Source organism: Carcharodon carcharias, chromosome 21 (assembly GCF_017639515.1).
Source record: "Carcharodon carcharias isolate sCarCar2 chromosome 21, sCarCar2.pri, whole genome shotgun sequence".
NCBI classification, from domain to species: Eukaryota; Metazoa; Chordata; class Chondrichthyes; order Lamniformes; family Lamnidae; genus Carcharodon; species Carcharodon carcharias.
The window spans coordinates 76274527-76293951 of NC_054487.1; the positions used below are offsets into that span (position 1 = coordinate 76274527).

The 19425-nt window shown below is 39.3% G+C and overlaps 1 protein-coding gene across 3 annotated transcripts in view; it reads left to right on the forward strand.

Annotated features, from left to right (window-relative positions):
* Positions 1 to 19425, forward strand: part of mon2 (MON2 homolog, regulator of endosome-to-Golgi trafficking) — a 129100-nt gene that overhangs the window by 67805 nt on the left and 41870 nt on the right. For all 3 annotated transcript variants that reach the window (XM_041215358.1, XM_041215359.1, XM_041215360.1), the window contains 8 exons: positions 2097 to 2178; positions 11536 to 11714; positions 13364 to 13476; positions 13577 to 13681; positions 15039 to 15119; positions 15478 to 15551; positions 15643 to 15733; positions 17088 to 17189. In XM_041215358.1, coding sequence (XP_041071292.1) covers positions 2097 to 2178; positions 11536 to 11714; positions 13364 to 13476; positions 13577 to 13681; positions 15039 to 15119; positions 15478 to 15551; positions 15643 to 15733; positions 17088 to 17189 — 827 coding nt within the window. The remainder of the gene's footprint in view (positions 1 to 2096; positions 2179 to 11535; positions 11715 to 13363; positions 13477 to 13576; positions 13682 to 15038; positions 15120 to 15477; positions 15552 to 15642; positions 15734 to 17087; positions 17190 to 19425) is intronic.

A 19425-nucleotide genomic window follows, 5' to 3' on the forward strand; every position in this document is an offset into this window, starting at 1 on the left:
AGCAGCGAGATTCTCCTCTGCTAATTACCTACATTACAGATACAGAAGCAAGATTTCTTTTAGATTGTACATTACAGATTTGGCAATTGTATTTCTCTGAGATTTATCTATCCTTTGGTTACAGCAGCAGCATTTCTATTTGCTGTTCTGCCTGCACTGGCATGCTTAGAAACCTACTGTCTTGGACATAATGGATAGGCTGGGGTTGTTCTCCTTGAAACACAAAAGGTTAAGGGAAGATTTGATTGAGATGTACAAAATTGTGAGGGGCCCGGATAGAGTGGATGGGTAGGGCCTATTTATTTCAGCAGAGAGGCCAGTGACTTGGGGGCATAGATTTAAAATGACTGGTAGAAAGTTTAGAGGGGAGATGAGGAAAAACGTTTTCACCCAGAGGGTGTGAAGCTCTCTGTCTCAAAGGGTAGTAGAGGCAGAAATCCTCAACTCATTTAAAAGATGTCTGGAAACGCGCCTCAAGTGCCGTAACCTGCAGAGCTCCGGCCCAAATGCTGCAAAGTGGGATTAGCTGGGTGGCTCATTTTTCGGTCAGTGCAGACACGATAAACAAGTGACCTCGTTCTGTGCCATAAACTTTCTATGATTCTACAAATAATGCTGTCCTTATATTGCAGTACTGTCAGTTATAGGGCTGTACAAAATTTGCTATAGAAATTAATAGGGGGCCATGTAGTTCTGTATTATTGTCCTGGTGTATAAGATAATTTTGCATTTCAAATAAATGTTACTTATATACACAGTTTTAGCAATAGTTTGGAATCTTCACTGTATAATTCAAGACACTAGTCAGCAAAGAAACCCAGCAAGAATTGTAGTTTGGCATCAAATTTCTCATATCTCCTTTCCTTCAGCCTCTTTCAACCAGGTGACAGATAAGGAAACTATAAGATTCTGCAAGCTATCTCGGCCTCACATAACTGCTTGTTCTTGCGGTTTCACCAGCCCAGTTCATTTTGAACCTGAAGAAAAAATAATTGAGGGTGAAGAAATTAACATGAAGCAGTTGATTATATATTTTTAATATGTACATAGAAAGATAATGATGGAGAAAAATGATCAGAGTTTTAGCTACTGATCACTGTCAAGTAATCCTACATGATTTAGGTAGATCATAGAGTCATAGAATGCTTACAGTACAGAAAGAGGCCATTCAATCTGTTGTGCCTGTGCCAGTTCTCTGCAAGAACAACTCAGCTAGATCAGCTCTCCCAGTTTTTTCCCATAGCCCTTCATTTTCTTGTTTCTTAGGTGTTTATCCAATTCCCTTTTGAAAGCTCCAATTGTATCTGCCCCCACCTCACTCTCAGGCAGTGCATTCCAGGCCCTGACCATTCACTGTAAAAAAAAGTGTTTCCTTGTGTTGCCCTTGCTTCTTTTGCTAGTGGACTTAAATCGGTGTCCTCTCGTTCTCAAAGGAAATAGCTTCTCCCTATCTACTTTGTCCAGACGCCTTATGATGTTAAACATCTAAATCAAATCTCCTCTCAACTTTCTGTTTAAGGAGAACAGCCCCAGCTTCTCTAATCCATCCTCGTAGCTGAACTATGGATGTTTAGTAAAGGCAGAATCCACTTCTGCTGGTTACTTGCTCATCTAAAAGTCAAGCAACCAGCATACCAGGTCAAGATTCACACATGGAAATGACTACTTAGGCAATCTATAGGAAAACAAATGGTGTGAGGGGGAACATACCCAAGCAGAAAATCTAAGCCACTTGGAAGGGAGGAAATGGTGAGACAAGTAAACCAATAGTTGGGGATTTTGATTAAAAGTATAAAGAAGCAAGCAACAGTCTTTTGCTCCAGTGTTACCGTCCCCCAGGTTGTTCTGCTTCTTGAACTGTTAGCAAAAAACATTCTCCACCACTTGCCTTCCCAAAGCCAGCAGCATTCAGAATACTTTACCTCACCCATATTTGTAAACGTGGCACAAGTATTTAGTAATCTCATCTTGTGTCTCGCACATTTCGTTTGTAGTTTTCAAATGACTTTTCTTGAGAAATCTGAGCAATTGTGGAAAATTCAACTCCTGAAAATATAACCCGATATAGATACACATTTATTTACATTTCTTTTCAGTTTCTAGAGCTGTGTGGGAGGAGATGGTCGGTGCTTGCTGGTGTGGCCTTCTTGCAGCTCTCTCATTGTTGCTGGATGCCAGGTAAATACAGATGGCTCTTTATATTCCTACATAGCTGTGCCTTCCCAGTTGATAGACTGAGCCAAAACTGGCTTAAAGATTCTTGCCAACTCTCCAAAAACCCTAACTGCACATCCATCTTTTGATGCCAAACAAGAAATAGGCGAATTCTGATAAGTACAAAATAAATTTGTCAGTATGACACATTTGGATCAGAACCTCTGGATGAGAATATCAGAATTCTCTGTGAGAGATGTAGGAATTGTTAAGGGATTAAATGTGTGATTATCCAAATTCCACGGTACCAAAAATAGCAGGTTCATTTTTCATTTTCACTAGATTATATCCATATACCTAATGGGGGAAATTGCTTGCATCCCATTATTGTAAGGAGTTTTCCACCAGGACATTTTTCCGCACCCTATTGATCATTCACTCGGTGTGACTATATTTAGTTTCTTTAACTGTTGCCAGTATGGATTCCGAGGAACTGTAACTTTCATTCACTAACACTAAAGCAAAATACTGCGGATGCTGGAAATCTGAATTAAAACAAAAGTGCTGGAAATACCCAATAGGTCAGACAGCATCAGTGGAGAGAAACAGAGTTAATGATTCAGGCCAAAATGACCCTTGATCATTCGTTCTGAAGCATTTATTGTTTTTGTTTGTAACCTTCATTCAATTGGTCATAAAAGATAAAGAACTGGGAAAGATGTGTGCTCTAAATTACAATAACTCATCCTTTAATTACTACATCACACATCAACAGGACCATTTGCCATTGTGCACTTGGTAAATAGAGAAATTGTGAGCTGGAGTCACCATCTTTAGCTTCACCGAGTATAATTATAGCTGGATGACTGAAATGGTTAAGTTCTGGTTAAATGATTGTTAAAAACTGCTTCCAAATAATCCTTCTAACATGTCATCTTCAGAACCCAAGATGTGAAGATCACTTCCAGATATCAATTTATTTATATATTGTAATAACAAAATTCCTGAAATTTTCCCTCTAATTTTCCCAAACTGGTTTGTTAAAATTGTTCTTGCTATATAGATAATTTTGCTCAGGTGACTTGTTGTAAGGACAGATGTGTATGATGTATTGCTATTTCAATGTTGTGTTTTTAAAGGATTTACTCTAGGTTTAGTTGCATGTTGATCTACACGGAAAGTTAAAAATGCCGCAAATTTGACTTCCTAAGTATTATTTATTTTATTCATTTACAGAATCTGGGCATTGCTGGCTAGGCCAGCATATATTGCTCATCCCTAATTGCCCTTGAGACGGTGGCGGTGAGCTGCCTTCTTGAACCGCTGCAATCCATGTGGTGTAGGTACATCCACAGTGCTGTTAGGAAGGGAGTTCCAAGATTTTGACCCAGCGATAGTGAAGGAACGGTGATGTATTTCCAAGTCAGGATGGTGAGTGGCTTGGAGGGAACTCCCAGCTGGTGGTAATCCCATGTATCTGCTGAATGAGTGCAGCTCCAACAACACTCAAGAAGCTTGACAACATTCAGGACTGCTGCCCTTGTCTTTCTAGATGGCAGTGGTGTTGGGTTTGCAAGGTGCTGCCTTTGAAGCCTTGGTGAGCTTCTGCAGTGCATCTTGTAGATGGTATACACTGCTGCCACTGTTCGTCGGTGGTGGAGGGAGTGAATGTTTGTGGATGTGGTGCCAATCAAGCAGGCTGCTTTATCCCAAATGGTGTCAAGCTTCTTGAATGTTGTTGGAGATGCACTCATTCAGGCAAGCTGGGAGTATTCCATCACACTCCTGACTTGTGCCTTGTAAATGGCTTAGAATTTGAAGTTCAGTTTGACTGATGGAGAACATAGCAGCAACTTTTATTTATAAAGCACTTATAAAATAATAAAACATCCCAAGAGGCTTCACAGGAGCATTATAAAACAAGATATGACACCAAGCCACATAAAGAAATGTTAGGTCAGATAACCAAAAGCTTGGTCAAAGTGGAAGGTTTTAAGAAGTGTCTTAAAGGAGGAAAATGAGGCAGAGAAGTGTAGGGAGGGAAGTCCAAAGTTTGGAATCTAGGCAGCTGAAGGCATGGCCACGAGTCCTGGAGCGATAAAAATTGGGGAAGCTGAAGAAGCTAGAATTAGATGAGCACAGGTGTCTCAAGGGTTGTGAAACGTTATTTTATAAAATCAATTATCAGACCTTTCCAGGTACCTGGCTCCATTAAGAAACTGGAATGTGTGAAGGGAATAAGATCCCTGAAGTCCCTTTTCTGGGGTTGAATAAATCTGAGGAGGGAAGGAACTTGGAGCAGGGCCTAGTTGAATAGGCCTCGACCTGTTTTCATTAGTTTTAAATTTCTCTCAGGTGAGGGCAGGCGCTTCATTCACCCATTGTCTCTGCGAATATCACTGAAAGAGATGCAAATGACATCTGTCAGAAATCCTGCCATTTCCACCTCCATAGCCCCAATCACAGTGTATGTCTACATGCATGATCCTGGAGAAAGTGGGGTTAGTGAAATTACAGAGGCTGGCTTTGATATTGCGAACGATTGCTACCTGATCAGTTGCCATTGGGGAAAGTGACAAATACAAAATTAGAGCTTTCAAAGTTTTGAGATCCTTAGCCAGCCCGCTTGCATCTGGAGTAGGTGCTAGAGTGAGGTGAAAATGATTTGGGTACCAGCCCAGAATTTGCAGATGCCCCAATTCCTAAATTTAGGACCAGGTCAGGTGTACATGCACTTAGCAAGCAGAAGCCCTGCATCAGCCCAGAGCCACACCTCGGACTTCTCCAAAGGAATTTCAAATCTAACATCTTTAATACATAGGTATCAGACATGGGTCAGTGAGTAGCACACTCGCCGTTTGAGTCAGAAAGTTATGGGTTCAAGGCTGGAGTGCATAATCTAAGCTGGCATTTCAGTGCAGCAATAAGGGGGTCTGCACTGTTGGAGGTGCCGTCTTTCAAATGAGATGTTAAAAGACCCCATCTGTATTCCCATAGCAATATTTTAAAGAAGAACGTGGATGTTATCCTGGTCCTGGCCAATATTTATTCCTCAACCAATGTCAGTTAAACATTGAGATAAAAAACAAAAAACTGCGGATGCTGGAAATCCAAAACAAAAACAGAATTACCTGGAAAAACTCAGCAGGTCTGGCAGCATCGGCAGAGAAGAAAAGAGTTGACGTTTCGAGTCCTCATGACCCTTCCACAGAACTGAGTGAATATAAGGAGAGGGGTGAAATATAAGCTGGTTTAAGGTGGGGGGGGGGCGGGGGTGTGGTTGTAGGGACAAGCAAGCAGTGATAGGAGCAGATAATCAAAAGATGTCACAGACAAAAGAATAAAAGAACACAGAGGTGTTGAAGGTGGTGATATTATCTAAACGAATGTGCTAATTAAGAATGGATGGTAGGGCACTCAAGGTACAGCTCTAGTGGGGGCGGGGTGGAAAGACTAGCCGGGCATAAAAGATTTAAAAATAATGGAAATAGGTGGGAAAAGGAAAATCTATATAAATTATTGCCCACGCAAAAGATGTAACACCTGCCCCTTCATTTCCTCTCTCCTCACCATCCAAGGGCCCAAACACTTCTTTCAAGTGAAGCAGCATTTCACTTGCATTTCCCCCAACTTAGTCTACTGCATTCGTTGCTCCCAATGCAGTCTCCTCTACATTGGAGAGACCAAATGTTACCTGGGCGACCGCTTTGCAGAACACCTGAGGTCTATCCGCAAGAATAACCCAAACCTCCCTGTCGCTTGCCATTTTAACACTCCACCCTGCTCTCTTGCCCACATGTCTGTCCTTGGCTTGCTGCATTGTTCCACTGAAGCCCAATGCAAACTGGAGGAACAGCACCTCATCTTCCGACTAGGCACTTAACAGCCTTCTGGACTGAATATTGAATTCAACAACTTTAGATCTTGAACTCCCACCTCCATCCCCAATCCCTTTCTGTTTCTTCCTCCTTTTGTTTTTTTCCAATAATTTATATAGATTTTTCTTTTCCCACCTATTTCCATTATTTTTAAATCTTTTATGCCCGGCTAGTCTTTCCACCCCACCCCAACTAGAGCTGTACCTTGAGTGCCCCACCATCCATTCTTAATTAGCACATTCGTTTAGATAATATCACCACCTTCAACATCTCTGTGTTCTTTTATTCTTTTGTCTGTGACATCTTTTGATTATCTGCTCCTATCACTGCTTGCTTGTCCCTACAACCACACCCCCCCCCACTTCTCTCCCCCCCCACCCCACCCATCCCTCCCCCCACCTTAAACCAGCTCATATTTCACCCCTCTCCTTATATTCACTCAGTTCTGTGGAAGGGTCATGAGGACTCAAAACGTCAACTCTTTTCTTCTCCGCCAATGCTGCCAGACCTGCTGAGTTTTTCCAGGTAATTCTGTGTCAGTTAAACATTACCTGGCCATTATCACGTTGCTGTTTGTGGGACCTTGCAGTGCACAAATTGGCTGCCGTGTTTCCTATGTTACAATAGTGAGTATACTTCAAAAGCGGAATGCTAGGGTATATAACCACTGGCCTCTCTTGCAAAGGTCCCTCATGGACTTTGGCTATTTACCTAAAAAAAAAACCTCAGCATTTACAAAATGATGTACATAAATGTAAATTCTGTCGTTTTGGCAGCATAGAAAGTATCTGTCTATCCTGTCAGCTAACCAATAAGGCCAAATGTGTGTTTCTTTCCCCCAATATTTCTCCTCTTGTTCTCTCCATCCTTCACATGTCCCTTTTTGATCTCGGACCTTCTGTTCCAACTGCAGTGTAATACTAGTCTTGTAACGGCCGTTGAAGTAGATATGCAAAATAGCTGAGATTCATGTATAGCTTTTTTTTATGGATGTAGCTTTGAATAGATTGTGGAAGGAACTTGTGCTTAGTTCTAACTATAGACATAGCCCTTAACCCAGTGCAAGAATCTGTTGCAGTTTTCATATAGCTCAATGACAGCCTCTAGTGGCAGAAGCAAAGTGTCACATGAGAATGGTATCAAGTACACCTATTTACCTCATAACTGCAATGATTTTATTATCTTGAACTTGTAGCAGTCTGGTCGCAAAAAAAGTTTGCCCAATTGTCTACACAACATGAAGGATTTTCTTTAAACTGGTTATAAATCTTTAAAATGTTAAAGTCATCATTTAGGAACAGAATCAATTTTTCAAAAGGTCAATTGTGATTGCTTGTCCACAAAGTGGTTAAATAGATTGTTGCACTGTCTTTTCATGGGTTTCAACTCCAACAGATCATTGAAATTTCTATGCTAAGTTAATGACGAACTGAATATAATATAGTGACCTTTGGTTTAAAAAAAGGTGCACATAAGTGAACAGTGGGTAAGGCCAGTATTCATTGCGGTTACAGTGTCTGGCCAATTGAATAATCTGTTAGTGCTCAGTGATGTTCACTCGTGAGGATTGGCCATTTAGACAAGGTGTCGATAGACTTCAGGAAGGGTTGGGGAAGAAAAACTCAAAATTGGCATTGGTGGCAGAATGTGAGCATAACATTATTTTTTATTAATTTGCTGGCCTTTCAGTTCACTTTTAACATCCGCCATTAACCCTAAACACTTTCGGATTAGGTATTGGACAAAAAAAAACGTAGATTAAAGTTTTCTTTTGGTCTGCTGCAGCTAGTGTCATATTTCCTGTAGTGTGCCTGTGAATTTGATAGATAGCTTTGAACCCATCAGCATTTCTCATGAGCACATCTAACTTTGTCACATCCTTGATGGGCCAATCCTTAGCATCATTGTGCCTGAAGTGGATAGAATTTTGACAGTTACACCTTTTTTTCTAGTCTTTCTTCCACTTCTCGTGATTTATCCTTGGGTATGGTTCCAGGACGCAGTGTCTTTGCCCAAGTGGCCATTCCTCATGTCAACATGACATTAGATGTTGACTGGTTATACAGTGAGGTGTCATCCTCAACATACTTTTCCAATAAGAGTTTTGGCTGATGTTTCCCTTTTCCAAGATGAAGTCAATTTGATGTCACCAATTGCTAATCTGACTGAGATAGGCTAACTCAGGACAGACCAAGATTCAAATTGTGCACCTTTTTGCCCTGTGTGGCTCAGTACATCATGAACTGGCACATAGGCTGCCTGAAACACCTCTGAATTGGAACAACTTACATGGCCCAGATTTTACAATGCTAATGACGGCCAAACTGTCAATGTTCATCATCATTTCTGCAGTGAAACTGACAGCAACTTTTGAAGTCTACGCATGCAGACGATGATATGGAAACGCAGAAGTTGCTGACAGTAATTCAGTGCTATCCCAGAGGATGTGCTGTTGACTGCAATTAATGGGAAATCTATGGATTGATAAGAATTTTGATTCTTGCACCGCTGGTCTCTCTAAGGTCCCTTGATGGTGTAATTGGGTTTTAATAGTTTACTAATGTCACAATTACAAATAAACACTCTCACTGGCCCTGAAAAGCTAATTTTATATTTGTGGAATACTGTATCACATTTCTCCATTATGATAAATTGTACCTGTTACTTTTAAAGTTTGTTTGTATTGATATTTTAACTTCTATCTAAATTGAATCATAGCTGTTTATTTCAATATCTGAAAACTTAACAGTGAAGGATATTGTGCTTTTAACTTCCTGGTTTGCTGTTAGTTAGAATACTTCAGTGCAATTAGTTGCTTATCATGCTTGCTGATATCATTGCTGCTGGATGCCTGTGACTTGGAGCCAGATTTAAACAACAGTTGGCAAGGCGGATGGTCTGTGCCACAGTATTTACTGGATCTTTGTGGGAATTTGTCTTCAAGGTCACTGACCAGTGCTGTTGCTTTACTGCTGACCACTAAGGTTAACCCAATATCTTCTGTGAGGCCAACATTTGTGCTAATATTCAGAAGGTGCAAGATAATTAACCTTTTGTAGAATTGTTGTAGAATGGCATGTTAAAGTATATAGAATACAGGGGAGGCAGTGGCAAATTGGTATTGTCACTAGACTGGTAGTCCAGAGGTAATTACCCAGGGTAATGCTCTGGGGACCCAGGCGCAAATCTCAGCACGGCAGACAGTGAAATTTAAACTTAATAAAAATCTGGAATTAAAAGCCTGATGATGACCACAAAACCGTTGCCGATTGTTGTAAAAACCCATCTGATTCACTAAAGTCCTTTAGTGAAGGAAATCTACCATCCTTACCTGGCCTACATGTGACTCCAGACCCACAGCAACGTGGTTGACTCTTAAATGCCCTCTGAACAAAGGCAATAAATGCTGGCCTAGCCAGCGACAAACAAAAAAAAAACTTCAATCAGACAAATTTTCTACAGTCTGTATCTTCCAGAAACTGGGAAGACCACATTTTGAGCATGGAAATGAAAATGTAATAGTTTTGCACTTGTTCTCCAACTGCTGTTCTTCATAGAACTCCAGACCCTGTGCAATTCCTACAGCCAGTTTCCCAAGCTAAATTTTTTGTTCTTCACCTCACATTTCTGAGAATAGAAATTGATATGCATGGGGGCATAAAATAAACACAAAGGAGAGCAGTGGGATAGCCTGTGCTGGGGTCACAGATGAATTCCTAAGCCCTTGTTCATAAATGTTTGGGATAATGTTTCCAGACTTCCTGTAGGTGTAGATTAGAACTTTAGAGTATTACGCATCATGTTTCTCTTTTACGATTCCGACAGTATTGACACCATGCGTCAAAGCTCCAGAAATTATCATAAGTATGCAAAAAAAAAGGAGCAACAAATCCAGTGTTCTCTCAACATTCATACAGAAAGCAAATAACTCAAGACATCCCAGCCACAAACAAGGTTATTGGAATATTAGGGCTATGACTACAACTGAAATTCTGTACTCAGCATAACGAGTATACTTGTTGTATGATGCATCCTTCAGCACTAAGCCATCCATGAAATTGTCTGCATCAAAACAAGTGCCTCCATTGCTACATGTCTGCACCAGCATCTTCAACCTTTGTTCACCTCCATCAAGAGAGGTGGATGCAACATATTTTCTTTACTATATAGTGTTTTACGAGAATAGTTCCAAGGATAAGGGACTTCAGTTATGATGCTGGATCGGAGAAGCTGCATCTGTTCTCTTTAGAGAACAGGTTGAGAAGTGATTTGATGGAGGTGCTCAAGATCATGAGGGATATAGACGGAATAGACATGGAGGAACTGTACCCAATTGGCGGAAGGAATCACACAAAACTAGCATGAAGGTAGTAATTATGTAACAATTACAGCAAGTAATTATGAAAGCAAATGGAATGCTGAGCTTTATCGCAAAGGGAATGGAATATAAAAGTAGGTAAGTCTTGCTACGACTATACAGGGCATTGGTGAGGCTACACCTGGAGTACTGTGAAAAGTTTTGGTCTCCTTACTTAACGGAGGGATATACTTACATTGGAAGCAGTTCAGTGAAGGTTCTCTTGGCTGATTCTTGGGAGGTTAGGCCTATACTCATTGGAGTTTAGAAGGATAAGAAGCGATCTTATTGAAACATATAAGGTTCTAAGGAGGCTTGACAGGGTGGATGATGAGACAAATTTTTCCATCATGGGGGAATCTAGAACTAGGGAGCATAGTTTCAAAATTAGGGGCCTGCCATTTAAGACAGATGAGGAATTTCTTCTCTTGGAGTTGTTAGAGTTGGAAATTCACTTCTGCCTAGAGCAATGGGAGCTTTGTCACTGAATGTTTTCCAGACTGAGTTAGACAGATTTTCGATCCACAAGGGAGTCGAGGTTACCGAGGGCAGGCAGGAAAGTGGAGTTGAGGCCTACAATCAGGTCAGCCATGACCTTATTGAATGGCCGACTCCTACTCCTCTTTCTTACAATCTTATAATCTTATAGGATTTGAAAACCAGAGTACACCAATATAAATTGAATAGCAAAAGAACCAAGGGTAACATGAGGAAAAGGTTTTTTTATTCAGTGAGTGGTTAGGATCTGGAATGCACTGCCACAGAGTGTGGTAGAGGCAGGTTCAATTATGGCTTTCAGAATGGAATTAGGTAATCACCTGCAGGGAGAAAATTTGGAGGGCTACAGGGAAAGGGCAGGGGAGCGGGACTACAAGAGTTGCTCTTGCAGAGAGCTGACATGGACACGACAGGCCAAACGACCTCCTGCCTTGTAAACATTCCATGATTCTGCATTGAGTTACGTTGATTACCAAATTGAACAATGCTGTTGGAAAGTTAAACTCTGAAGGTTTAAAGCACTATTTTGGCACAACTGAGTTTTATTTGTTCCTTTGTACATTGCACTGTGATTTGTTCCCTACAATATGAAATATATTGAATACAATATATAGACAATTGTTTGAAAAAGGTTACTTGTCTTTACAGCACTGACGAAACTGCCTCGGAAAACATTTTGAAAGCAGAAATGACTATGGCTTCCCTCTGTGGCAAACTGAGTCTTATTACACCAAGAGATGCCTTCATCACTGCCATTTGCAAGGCTTCCCTGCCCCCACATTACGCACTGACTGTTCTGAATAGTTCTTCTAGTGGTTTTCATAAAAGTGAGTGATTTTTACATGTTGCAGATTTTAGATTTTCATTTAATTGATAACATCAAAATCAGAGGTTTTTGTGCTATTTATTTTGTATTTATCTTTAGACAGTGGTTAAAGCCAAATTACTTTGAGTTTGCTCAAGTTTATCTAAGATCATGTAATATACTGTGATTTTATTAGAAATGCAACGCCATGTGGAATCAACTCATTTCTCACTTAGGCTCCAAATTTTTTTCTCCAGTGTATGCTGGGTTTCCTCTGAGAAAGATAATGAAGTTGTTTTGCAGTAAATTAGATGACCCTTCTTGCATTGATTGTTGCTATAGTTTTCTGGAGATACTGATTAAATTGCTAGGTTTTAAGGTAGGGCACTGGATTCAATTAGTAAATGCTAGGTTATGGTACTGAGCTATATGGTCGAGAAAGGCCCTGTTCTGCACTGAGATAGCTGATGTCTGCTCAGGTAGTGGTGGTGAGGGCAGTGCAGTTGGCTTCAGTATCCCTTGGGAAGGAAATGATAAAGTTTGTGGCATAATAAAAAGTAATAGCTTCTGCTCTTGATGATGCTGCTGGAAAGCAAATAGGTGTGAATAACAGGTTATAGGAACAGGTGGAGGTCATTCGGTCCCTGTTCTACCACTCATTTAGATTGTGGCTGATCTGTACCTCACATCTATTTACTTGAAATCCCTATTCAACAACCACCACCCCAACACACACCAGTGAAATCAAGAAGCACTTTTTCACACAAGGAGTAGTGAAAATCTGGAAAACTCTCCCAAAAAAGGCTATAGATGCCGGGTTAATTGGAGTTTTCAAGACCAAGATCGATAAAGGATCCAGCTCAGATCCATCCTGGGAGCTCTTCCTGCCACCGTCCAGAAATCCTCGCTGATGCAGGGTGTTGGACAGGGATAGAATGACAGAATTGAATTTTTTTTGTAAGGCTCTTGCTGTTTAATAGCCTCCTGATACATACAAGCTAATGGTTCATAACAGAATAATGATCACTTGGGTGAGTTTGCAAGGAGCAATAACTGCTTATGGAAACTTAACCCAGCAGGCATCAACACCAATATCTTCATGAGATGAGGAGAAACAGTTATGAAGGAAAATATAAAAACATAACCTTTTTTTTTAAATGTAATAGACAAAGATAACCCTCAGTTAAACACTTGGTAAGTCAGATTATTTGACCCATATACTGTTCATGAAAAGTTTTTTGTTGAGGTGATGTTACAGCAGTGATATTCGTGATAATTTCATGTATTTGCAACTCGAAGACATATCAGGACCTCATTTCCTTTGTATATAATGTGTTCTTAGAAGGCTTGACAAGGTATGTACTGAGAGGCTATTTCTCGGCCTGTGTGTCTAGAACTCAGAATCATGATGTCAGAATAGGAGTCGGCCACTTAGGACTGAGATGAGATATTTCTTCACTCAAAAGGTTGTGAACCTTTGGAATTCTCTGCCCCGGAGAGCTGTGATGCTCAGTCAATTAGTATATTCAAGATAGATATGATTTTTTGGACACCAAGGGAATCAAGGAAAAGGGGGAAAGTGTGAGAGAGTGTAGTTCTAGATGATCAACCATGATCTTAATGGCAGAGCAGGCCATTCCTCCTATTCTAATGTTATGTTCTCCTTTCCAGCATACTCTATTCAAGGTCAAAGTGTGCAGATGATCAGCCCATCAAGTGATTCACACCAGCAGGTGGTTGCAGTGGGTCAGCCACTCACTTCTCAACACCAAGGGACTGTTATGGTAAGGTGCCTTTTCCTCCATTTTCAAGGAATATATAATTACTTTGGCACAGTGCATTTCAGTCATTCATTTAACAAATAAAACCTTTCTTTTCCTCAAGTTGACTGCAAAGAATATTCAGTGCATGCGGACATTGTTGAATTTAGCTCATTGTCATGGTTCGGTGCTTGGAACATCATGGCAACTCGTTCTGGCCACGTTACAGGTACAGTGTAGCTCCTCACTTCACTTTGTTTTATAAGAATTAGGTTTTGTATTTCATTATGCATTGGCATTGTTTCACTTTTGCTTGCTTCAGTGAGTATAATATAATTCTTTGCATGTGATATATAAATGTTAGCATGAAATGTATGAAGTGCATCTGGATGTGAAGCCCATCTCCCAAAACAAAATGGTGCCCTTTGGTTCAAGAGATGTAAAATTGCCAAGAAGCTATAATGGGAAGATTGAAGGGCAAGAGAAGTGAAGTGAGACACAAATGGACCAAAATAGGCCTGTTATTTTCAGAGGAAGTAGAGAAATCTGATACAGACCCCCTTACCTCCAGGCCATATTCGGTGCGCCTAATGCATGGCTTGAGAAAGGATTTAATGAATTATCTACACTCTGAGAGTTCAGAAGTGGAATGAGTTTTTTTTTTAGAGAGTTTATTTTTTACAAAACTGTAATTTTATTGAGATATGTAAAAAATAAAAGGCCATGAGAGTATCGTGCTTCCTTAGCTTTAATTCACAAGAATAATTTGTATGTAACTTTAATTTTCTCCATTAGTTTGAATTAGAGTTAATATTTACCATAGATTGGTAAATATTAATTCTGATTCAAACTCATGATGCTATGCATCATCAACTACTTATTGTAGAGTACTGCAATAAATTGCATTTCAAGCAGCAGAATGTGCACTAGTTTTGTAATGCTAATGTTTAGAAAATGACAGCATAAGTGTAATCTTCAATTGAATTAGTAGTCTAATAGTTTTCTTATTCTTGCCTCCATGTGAAATTGATTTTAAAAAGCCAAATTATAGGTCAACGCCAAGGCAGTGTTTTACAATAGCAGCGGTTATTTCATCCTGTGGCACAGCGTTTTGCTGCAGCCATGTCGTGGTTATATTAACCTGGCACGAGTGCTGTGCACAAAGTTGAGAGTCAGATTCGCTCTACATGTTATGTTTACATACATTCTACTTTTGATTTCTGGAGCATCCAGCCTGTATTACTTGGTTATGTTGGCTGTACATAGGCTATCATCTATATTTGAAGCTGAGGCTACTAGGTCATTATTTACTTTTAAATTCATTCTATCAATCTTTTCAAATGTTCCATTAAAATTTATGTGATAGTGTTAGCAGCCTGGAGATATATGAAATATAATTCTAGTTAATATTTCCTGATTTACAGTTTGAAAAATTCCATAAACAGTTGTGCGGTTTCACAGCTAAAGAGTATGATCACTTGGCCTATTTACTGGTTTGCACTTTTTGCCTTGTCATTTGGTAATGTTATTTATTAATAATTAAGATTGAGTTATTACAGAACTGAATTAGACTTTCTTTTCATCAGCATCTTGTGTGGATTCTGGGTTTGAAACCTGCAAGTGGAGGTGCTCTGAAACCAGGCAGAGCTGTTGAAGGACCAAGCACTGTAAGTAACTGTGTTCCATTTGATGATCAAATTAACCTTGCTTTCTATCACTTGCAGAAGAATCAAAATACACCTCTCATACATGGTCAGGTGTAAACAAAGACTGGCCTTTGATTTTCTTTATAAAAATTTCAGTTTATAACTTTTATTAATTTTAAAATAGTTCCTTTGTATGCATTAAACACCAATTGGAATTTAATGGCCCCAAGGGGTTTTTAAAACCCTTGAAATTTAGCAATAACACTTGAGCCACATTCTGCTGTCAGGCCTTCACAGCACTATATGAGCTTGTTCTTCATCTTGTTCATGTTGCATACCATTGTATGGATAACAAATTTATGGTTTTAACCCTCTTTAGGTTTTGACCACTGCTGTCATGAGTGACTTGCCAGTGATTTCAAACATACTTTCAAGACTATTCGAGAGTTCCCAGTGAGAATTATCTCTTTATAAACAAAATTAGTAATTTTATTATGGGCCATTGCAAACAATTTGTAACTTATGTTTTAAATCTCATTTGAAGGTATCTTGATGACGTCTCACTCCATCATTTGATAAATGCTCTGTGCTCCTTATCAACTGAAGCCATGGATATGGCATTTTGGAACAACAAGGTACAAATGGAAAAGTATCTATTGTTGCTGGCTTGTGTTTTTAGATACCTAAAATGGCTATTGTATAAATGGTCAAATGTTTCTGCCAGTGAAGTTTCTGTTTTGCTATAGTTTTCAGAACACATTTGTAAATCTCTTACAGGGAGAGGACATGAGAGAAAATCAGTCGCTTATAGAAAATTTGGAACTGAGACCACTAACTAATTGTTAAATAAGAGAAATGAAACTTTCATAGACACTTAGATGCTTTTCTGGTATCTGGAGTTTATTTTAACCTTATTCTGAAGTACTTTTTTTAAAAAAACCATATTCTGTGCTTCCCGTGAACTTTTAATTGATCAACTTGATGCTGTAACTTGTTACTTCTCCCCCACCTGCCCAGGTTTATCACCTTTACCAGGTATTAAGTGATACATTAACCTGAGAAAATGCCTCTCACCTTTTTTCCCCTAGCAACTGCTGACAAGTGTTTCCACTTTGTCATTGCAAAAAAAAAAATAATTACACCTAAAAGAAGGGGTGTACAGTTTTATCTGAAGAGCTCTTTTTTGACTTAGTTCAGTTTCCTTTTAAGAGCTCTAGGAATAAACTATATTCCCAAAATATCTTGACGGCGACTGTTACATTAACTTCTGTAATTCTTTGGAATGACATTGTTGCAGTGAATCTTGTTACAAAGCACTGAATGCCGAGATGTTGAAAAAGGGCCTTTTGTGTACAAGATCTTGTTTAAACTGTCGAATAGCTTTTCAGATACACCTGTCAGAATGCTATCTGAGGATATCGATTTTGATGTCCAAGTTTTTCACAAGTGCAAATTATTCTTAATTATGGAGCATAGGAACAGGAGCAGGCCAATTCAACCCTTCGAGCCTGTCCTTCCATTCAATTAGATCATGGCTAATCTGAGTCTGAACTCCATCTACCCACCTTAATTCCATATCCCTTAATACCCTCCTTTAACAAAAATCTATCAACCTCGGTTTTGACATTATTTGTTGACTGCTCCCCGCAAGAGTCAGCAGTATTTTGTGGGGGTGGCAAGAGGGGTGTTCCAAATTTCCACTAGCCTCTGTGTGGCTATGTGTTTCCTGACATCACCTCTGAACTGCCTAGCTCTAATTTTAAGGTTATGCCCATGCGTTCAGAACTTGCCAGCAGAGGAAGTAGTTTCTTTCAATCTCTCCTATTTACTCCTCAGACCATTTAAATTAGATCACCCACATCTTTTATATTCAAGGGAATGCAAACCTAGTCAGGGCAATTGGCCCTCATGCTTTAACCGATTTAGTCCTGATATAGTTCTGGTGAATCTGCTTTGTTTATGATATTAATTTATTCATTCTTGAACTAGGAGCCGTCCCTATTTGCTGTTGCTAAGTTGCTAGAAACAGGATTGGTAAACATGCACCGAATTGAGATTCTCTGGAGGCCTTTAACAGGACACCTTCTGGAGGTAAAACTTTTAATTATTTGCGTTGTTGCAGACAGGGTAGGAGAGATAAACTGAAACCCCCAATTCCCCTCCCCTCCTGTCTGTAATCTGTATGGTTTTGGAAAGGGAGGTGTATGTGCATTAACCCCCATTGAATATGTAGTTTATTTGAATAACAACAAAAAGCTTTTGTGGGTTTAAATAAAGAGGATTATTTATTCACATATTCACTCTGAAAGCCTAAACGCCATGTCAATCACTCAACACTTGCACATACACACACAAGAAATGTACAGTTGAAGAAAATAGTATAATTTTACAAGTTCTAAATCAAAATAATAGTTCGTGTGTTGGGCACATAGTAGAAGAGTTGCTGCAGGCCCAATAAAGAAAAGGGTCTTTTTCAACTCTTGAATTATAGTTCAGATGGGTTCAAAGAGCTGAAGTCAGATATCCAGATTGCTGCAGAATTCTCTCAAAGAGATGAATGCATAGCAGGCCACAAAGCAGGGTTCTTGTGGTTTTCATGTCAAGAGGTAAAATTTCTTTACAGATGGATTTGGAGTTTTAGAATCCAGCTGGGAGGCTCTTTTAAGATGTATGACCTCCAGGTCCTTGAAGGCAAAGATGACACAGCCTTTTACTGCAGCTGTTGCCTCTTTCGGTGTTTTCTGCAGACTGCTGAGGTCTTTCTGGGCCTTCAGATAAAAACTCGCTATTTTTAGCCAGTTTCGTTCGCACGACCAATATTGTAATTGTGCACCCAGAATGGCTTAGCTGAAAGCCATTACTATATGCATTTGGGATAATGGATAAGTTGTTCTTGCTCAGGATGATTTGGCTTCAGCCCAGCTCTCATTGTTAGGATTCCAACTCGGAAACATGGAGTCTGGATTTGTGTTTTGGGTAAATCCCTGAACAATAGGAAGTGTGAATTCCGCTGATGGTATTCATCTTGATACATCCATTCTAGGGGGAGGGCCCCATCCAGAGTGATGCAATTAGGAACTTCCCAGAAGCTGCAGATAGTCTGTGTTGAAATTGTAAAGGTCATCTGACCTTAGCCATCTTAATAGTTCATTTTGAAAAAAAGACAGCTCCAGAAACCTCTATCCAAACACAGAATCCATATTTAAAGTTTTGAATATGGCATTCCTTTACTGAGCATAATAATGTATTTATTGTTAACTGTTAAATGTAACTTGCATCAGAGTTAATGTGGTATGAATATTTTTAATTCAGCAAATATTTTGCTTCCCACCTGTTGTCTTTAATATTAAGTTGATATGTAGCAGCAAGTTACTTGGAGCACCAAGTCCTGGTTATTTCAGAAAGTGGGATGGAAGAATTCTATTTAAATTACATAAATATGAAATACTGTTTATAAATAATACATTTGCAATTTGCCAAACGCTTCAGAAATAAATGATGTTTTTAAAAAATCTGAAAAAATACAACGATTTACAAACCTACAACTAAATGGGTTGGACGATTAAATAGATTTGAACACCAGAGTTTCCAATTGAAATAATCGAATGAACATCCCACAAAGTAAAAAGAATTTGAAAAGTCATATTTTAACTTCCGGTGGACATAGTTCCAAGACAAATTACCCTGCGGTTGGACTCAACTTGACCAGACAGACAATAAGAAAGATATGGAAACAAATTCATTCTAACACAGTGAAGTGCTCTTCTAAGGCACCTGTTCACCTTTAGTTTGGGTTATTGAGGGGGATATTAAACTACATGTAATCCCCTGTTTTGAGATGGAAGTGCCTGTTGCTATCATTGGCAGTTGAGAGGAAAATATTCATTATTGGATCCTTTATTTTTGCATAAAATTTAAAGTTTGACAAAGCTGAACATAAACATTGATAATCTGTTAAGCGAGGACATCTGTGTTCATAACAAATATAATACCCAAAGACTTGGCACAGGGCAGAATTTTTTCTGTCGTTTTGTTTTTCATGATTATTCTGAAATAGTGAAAATCTTATAGCCATGAGAAAGTAGCAATGAATCTGCAGTTGTGGTTCTTACAAGTTATAAGTCGAAGTGATCCACGTAAATATTTTCTTCACGTCGTTGCCAGGTGAAGCACTTTGAATTATTGTTCTATGTGTCAACTTCATGCTGTCCTTTTCTGTTTTCCTTCTTATCGCTTCCTCTTGTTGTCTTTTGCAGAAGGTAAGTCCTTCCCCATTATCTAAGCATCCTTGACACAGTTTTTGTCCTGAACTCTTATACTTCAGTTA